This window comes from Mus caroli, chromosome 2 (assembly GCF_900094665.2).
Source record: "Mus caroli chromosome 2, CAROLI_EIJ_v1.1, whole genome shotgun sequence".
NCBI lineage: Eukaryota > Metazoa > Chordata > Mammalia > Rodentia > Muridae > Mus > Mus caroli.
Window position 1 is genome coordinate 157,711,318 of NC_034571.1, and position 6,739 is coordinate 157,718,056.

Here is a 6,739-nt window from a genome sequence, read left to right on the forward strand (position 1 = left end):
TGGGTGGGTAGGGGATTGGGGGGGAGGGTATGGGGGACTTTTGGGATAGCATTGGAAATGTAATTGAGGAAAATACGTAATAAAAAAATTTATAAATAAATAAATAAAGCGATTCCAGTTAATATCCAAAAAAAAAAAAAAAAAAGCACGCGCTCTGTGCAGAGCAAGAGCCCAGCAAAGTTGGCCAGTAGTATCTTCTGCTCTGTCTCCGTGTCCATCTTAATGGTTTAAACCTCAGTACGATTCCAAGCACATAGAAGAAAATCTTGAAATAATGGATAGATGGATGGGTGGGTGGGTAGATTGATGGATAAGTGGATAGGTTGATCGATGGATAAATGAATGGGTCGGTGGGGTTTGATGGATGATAGATGGATGGATGTGTAGATGGATAGATAGATGGATGAATGGATGGAGGGATGGATGAGTGGGTTGTGGATGGATGGATGTGTGGCTGGCTAGACAGATGGACGGTCGGACGGACGTGTGTGTGTGTGTGTGTGTGTGTGTGTGTGTGTGTGTGTGTGTGGATGGCTATGTAGACAGGTGGGTGGATGAGTAAATGAATCAGCCAGTGGATGTTCTGAAGGCAGAGTGGCTAAACTAAGCTGCCGTTGAGTGCTCTGATCTGAGCTCCCTAATTCCCCTTGGCTCTTCCTAACACGAGGATGTCCTCTTTATTGCCTTTCCTACAGGCTTGATAGGTGCTCCCAAAAGAGAGACGTGGCTGCAGCTGCGCGCCGAGCTGGAGGCCCTGACTGACCTCTGGCTCACCCACTCCCTGAAAGCCCTCAATCTCATCAACTCTCGGCAAGTGCCCCCACCCCCCACCCCCCTCAGCCGGGCACAGTAGTGACATCTCCATTCTCACCCTTGGCAGGGCTCTCGCTTGCTTCCCCGCGCTCTGGCTGGAGCTTAACTCTTCAAGGCCCAGAGGGCACAGTGGGCACCTGCTCTCCTTCAAGGCCCAGAGGGCACAGTGGGCACCAGCTCTCCTTCAAGGCCCAGAGGGCACAGTGGGCACCTGCTCTGAGAGCTGAGATGCTCTCCCCAGTAGCCTTCCAGGTTCAGAGCTCTCAAAAGATTAGGACTGCCCTGTGCTGTCTTGTGGAACCCAGTCCTCACCAGAGCAGTCTCACACGTCTTCTGTATCACATGGCCTGGAACCTTGTAGCTTACGAGCTTGCCACTCTTACAATACGTTCTTGCTTCTAAGTAAGGAAAGAAACTGGGCATAGTGGGCACACCTTTAACCCCAGCACTCAGGAGTCAGAGGCAGGAAGATCTCTATGAGCTGCCTTGGCATAGCAAGTTCTAGACCAGCCAAAGTGTCACAATAACATATAAATATAAATGAACAGATAAGGAAGGAGTCACCCCACTTCACACCAAGGTGGGGCAGCCTTGGGCCAGAAGCAGCTACAGTGTCCCTGGACATCACTCCCCCGCCCCGAAGGTAGCCCAGCCATCCCACACATCACCCCCAGATCCTGCCCTAACCCACCCATGACACCAGGACTGTCCTAATAGTACCTTTGGGACTGACACAAAGTTACCTTTGTCCCCAGACCCAACTGTGTCAATGTGTTGGTCACCACCACGCAATTGATCCCTGCATTGGCCAAGGTCCTGCTGTACGGTCTGGGCTCCGTGTTTCCCATTGAGAATATCTACAGTGCGACCAAGACAGGTAGGCTGGGCAGGAGTTGGGCATGGAAGGGACTCTCGCCCAGACCACAAACGACCCTCGCAGCCCTCCAAAGAATGTGATTGGACTTGAAGTACAGGAGGCACCAGCCCTGACTACTCTTAGCGCCTTGCTGAGTTCCTTGAGAATCCCAAGGAGTGATGGCTTTCTTTTTCTCATGGGGAGGCTCACTTTTTATTCTTACACGCCAAATGTGCCAGAATAAAAGCAAACCTAGGTCTGGGGAGACGGCTTGGTGGGTAGAGCACTAAATGTACACCATGAGACCTGAGCTGATGCCCAGTACCCACCTTACAAAGCTAGGCATGGCTGGGTATGGTAGTGTGTGAATAATCCCAGCACTCAGGAGCAGAGGCAAGTGGATCTCTATGAGTTCAAGGCCAGCCTGGTCTACAGAGCAAGTTCCAGGACAGCTATAGTGGTGTAGGGCAGTTACATAGTGAGAGCCTGTCTCAAAAAAGAAAGAAAAAAAAAGTGAGGCATGACTGTACATGTTTGTAACCCCCACACTGAGCAGGCACACACAGCAAGCCTAGATGAACTACAGAACTTGGGTTCAATGAGAGACCCTGTCTCAAACAACAGAGAGACATTTAGGAAGGCCTCTGACATTGACCTCTGACCTCTACAGCACCTGCGTGGGCATGTGAACCTGTGCACACTCACACGAACAGACATGTGTACACCCCACACACACTCACAAATTCTAGTTAGTTGAGATGGCTTTAGCCTTAGTTATTTTTAAATCTCATTCTTTTATTTTGTGCGTGTGAGTGTGATGTATGCATGTGACATATGTTCACATATGTGTGCATGGACATGCACATGCCTGCACAGGCAGAGGCCTGGGGATATAGGGGGCCACCTTTTTCACTCTCCCTCTTCCTCCATTTTGAATCAGAGTGTCTCCCAAACTTGGGCCTTGAACTTATTTGTTTCTTGTTTATTTAGGCTGCTCTGGCAGCAAGCAAGCCCTAGCTATCCTGCCTGTCTGCAGTGGATTCCTGCGTGTATGCATGCATGCATGTGTATGTGTATGTGTGTGCACGTGTGTGTGCACATGTGTGTATATGTGTGTGCACATGTGTGTGTGCACGTGTGTGTGCATATGTGTGTGTGCGTGTATGTGTACAGGGACCCTTCCAGTTTGTTACGTAGATGCTGGGATCTGAACTCGGGTCCTCATACTTACCCAACAAGCATTCTTACCAGCTAAGTCATTTTTCCTTCCTAAATTTCTTACTGGGGCAAAATAAGAAAATAATTATTTTCTGTGGTTCTGGAAATTGAACCCAGGGCTTCGATCACTCTAGACAAACATTCTGTCCCTGGGCTACACCCCAGTCCTGTTTTTACTTCTTATTTTGAGATCAAGTCTCACTAAGTTGGCTCTGCTGGCCTTGAGCCCCCTTATACCCCAGGCAGGCTTTAAACTTGGGTTTCAAATCCTGCCTCAGCCTCTCAAGTAGCTGGAATGGCAGGGCTGCACCACCACACTTGGCCATAGTTTAAAAAAAGGGCCTGGGTTTGCAATACTGTGGAGCAAGTCTGTGGAGCAAGACTGAGTCCTCTGTTAGAGTGAGATACCAAGGCCCAAATAGCAGCACCGTAGATAGACAGAGGCCTACTTTCTGCCCTGCTTAGCCTCTTTCTGGGGACAAGCTGCTCAAATTATCTGGGTGGTTGGAGTTGGCCACTTCCTATATAACTAATGACAGTGCTGAGCTCGCTGGGGGGGGGGGGGGGGGGGGGGGGGGGGGGGGGGGGGCGGTAGATGAAAGGGTGGCAGTGGCTGCCCTGGATCTCCTTCCCTGGACAACTGCCACCCACACTGTCCCACCACTTGCGGGCTCTCCCAGCCATAGTCTCCTTCCTTCCTCCCATCTCCACGCAGGCAAGGAGAGCTGCTTCGAAAGAATCATGCAGAGGTTTGGCCGCAAAGCTGTCTACATTGTGATAGGTGACGGGGTGGAGGAAGAGCAAGGAGCCAAAAAGGTAACGGGACCTCTCTGTGCAGCGTGCCTACTGCTCTCCCCCCNCCCGCTCCCCCCGCCCCCCGCCTCCCACCCCCAAGCCTTGTGCCTTGTCTCAGGCTCTGCTCTCCAAGGCTGCTCCCATTTGCAGATCCCTAAGCATCCTGAGTAATTTCCTCTCACAAATCCTCCTTGTGGCCCTGGCCACTGCCCCTGGCAGCCTGGCCGGGTTCCAGACCCCTGGGAGACTGTGGACCAGCAGGACCCGTGCACATGCATGTGCAGGGCATTTTATGTCATGCTCGGAGGCGGAGGCGGCAGGTTCCAAGAACTCTTCCCTGCTAATAAAGGCAGCATTAGGCTAATGAAAAGACAATCCCACAGCTGCGGTCTCGGCCTCCAGCAGAGCTCAGGGACCTCTTGGAAAAGAACCAGCTGCCCGGACCCTGGATCTGGCCCTGTCAACAGCACCCCAGAGAGTGCCCACCCCCACCCCAAGGCCAGACCAGCTCCTAGTTAATGTTATGAAGCTTAATTCAGGAATCTGCGTTTTCCCTTTGCTGCCATTTAACAAGTCCCCAAAAGATGCAAATGTGTTTAGGGTCTCAGAGGGAAAGCTCAGAGGAGGCCAGGCACCCAGGAGGCTGCCCACAGTTAGTCCTCTCCCTAACAAAATTACTTCAGGCCTGGCCCACCCACCTCACGTAGGTGCTCTGGTCTGTGGCTGGCAGCTGCCACAGTCTCCCTCCACTTCCCTCATTTCATGGCATGAGGTGCTCCAGCCAGCATGAGGGTTATGCTAGCTGAGCATCTACTTTATGCCATCCACCATTCTAGACACAAGATCCTTTCCTCACCACTCAGCCTGGGGACCACAACATGCCTGACCTGACAGGGAGTGGCAAAGCTCTGTGTGTGTGTGTGTGTGTGTGTGTGTGTGTGTGTGTGTGTAGCAGAGAGTGGAAAACAGGGGTTGGCGAGGCAAGCCAGGAGCGGGGCGAATGTGTTCTGACAGGAAATGAGCTGAGAGTATCTATAAAGGCGCTGCCACGGAGCTGTCCAGACATCAGAAGGGCTGCAGGAGTTATTCTTTTCGAAGTGTATATTTCTAACTTTTAATGCACCACACAGGGGGACTGGAGAGATGGCTCAGTGATGAAGAGCATTGACTGCTCTTCCAGAGGTCAAGAGTTCGATTCCCAGCAACCACATGGTGGCTCACAACCATCTGTAATGAGATCTGATGGCCTCTTCTGGCGTGTCTGAGGACAGCTACAGTGTATTTATATGCTGTACATAAAATAAATAAATAATTTTCTCCCTCTTTTCTTTAAAAAAAAAGGGGGGGGCATCAGGGGTAGAGAAAGATGGAGCCCAGTCTAGATGAGCTCTGGGTTCAATGAGAGACTGTCTCAGAGAGAGAGAGAGAGAGAGCCAGAGAGAGAGCCAGCCAGCCACAGCCAGCAGATGCCTTCACTGGCCCAGGGATGCCCTTCCTGGGATATCCTCCCTTGCAGCCAGCAGCACAGCAGGAAACCTTCATTCACCTTTCAAGGGCTGAAAAACCCACACCATTCTCCTGCCTCCACCCCTGACACCCACCTACTGCCACCTAAACAGAGGCTGCCTCGCTCTGCTTCCTGTGTGATGTTTTACTAACACCTGCTGGAGGATTTTGCCTTGCTCTCTGGGGTTGCTGGGTGCACAGGGGCCTGCCAAAATGGTTGGGGACGCTCTAGTCTGGCTGGGCACCTTGTCTGAGCATGTGTAACCGTCTGCTTTTTGTCTTTAGCACAACATGCCTTTCTGGAGGATATCCTGTCACGCTGACCTGGAGGCTCTGAGGCATGCCCTGGAACTGGAGTATCTATAGCAGTGCGGGTCACAGCCACCGCCTGCCACCCACCAGCCAGGCCCCTGTCATCTCATACCATGAGGGCCCTAGACACCAGAAACTAGCTAGGGGCCCTATACCTAGGGGACATGTTCCACGGCCATTTCAGAAGTGTCCTCTTCCCTTGGGGACGGAGAGTCGGACTCTGATATGAAACCCAGAGACCCAAACAAGGGCGCCCCAGCTCGTCTTGTTCTCCTTTTTAATTTATGGACTGCACCCGTTACTCCCATTACCCACGGGTCCCTGTACTGTGGTTTCTCGGCTGTTGGTCTGGTTTCGGGTGGTGAGTACCCAGTTTGTGTTTCAGGGACAATCATTCTCTGGGCGTTGGCAAGGGAGGTGGTGTGGGGCTGTGGGGAAGCCCGATGTCATGTGGACAGTGTGCGTGCCTTATGCCGCCATCTTGTGTTGTAGGAGGGGGGGACTCTGGGAAGGCTAGGGTACTCGGCCATGATGGATAAAGGCATTCAATAAAAACCACGTTTACATTTTACTTCAGAAGAGTGTGGTGACCTTTGCCCGTTGTTTAGGTGTCCATGTGTTAGCTTTTTAAGTTGCAAAAATAATAAAAATCCATTTTGAACTTGTACTGGCTTCAGTGAAGTGGGGAGGGGTGTCGCTGGCAGCACTCGGTACCTGCATCTTTTGGGCCAAACCTGAGCCATGTTCTCTCTGGAAAGCTGGATTTAGAGATGTTGTCATTTAAAGCAAAACAAAACACACGGCTCTTACCTCAAAGGACATACAGGTGGTTTGTTCTACAGCCAAGTACAAGTAGCCATGAGCCGGGAGAATATGTTAGGTTACCCCGAATTCCACTCTCCTGCCTAGTGACGGATTCATGAAGACTCATCACAACAGATCAAAGACAGTCATAAGTTCGGACGTTTTTTTAAAAGGCATTGGCAGGAGTATCAGGTGGGTGGGTTACAGTAGAGTTAGGCGACCTCTGCCACCGGCCTCAGATGCTTAGCTTAGCCTTCCGGTTGGTGAAAGCCAATGATTTGTTAAGTCAATATATTACAAGAGGTTTCAACTGTTGATCACAAAGATGTTAGGTCAGACTCAACGGGGTAAGCAAGAGGTGGCTATTTAGGAAGCTAAAGATAGCCCCAAATGAATGGTGATTAGGCTCTGGACCTGCAATGTTCCAACCCCTTC

At 51.2% G+C, this 6,739-nt stretch overlaps 1 protein-coding gene across 1 annotated transcript in view; it reads left to right on the forward strand.

Moving 5' to 3' along the window:
• The window catches only part of Eya2 (EYA transcriptional coactivator and phosphatase 2), a 170,707-nt gene extending 164,632 nt beyond the window's left edge, over positions 1-6,075 (forward strand). Inside the window, exons 13-16 of the mRNA XM_021149209.2 lie at positions 696-810; positions 1,569-1,690; positions 3,603-3,703; positions 5,474-6,075. Of these exons, the coding sequence (XP_021004868.1) occupies positions 696-810; positions 1,569-1,690; positions 3,603-3,703; positions 5,474-5,554 (419 nt within the window). The 3' untranslated portion in view covers positions 5,555-6,075. The remainder of the gene's footprint in view (positions 1-695; positions 811-1,568; positions 1,691-3,602; positions 3,704-5,473) is intronic.
• The last annotated feature ends 664 nt before the right edge of the window (positions 6,076-6,739 follow it).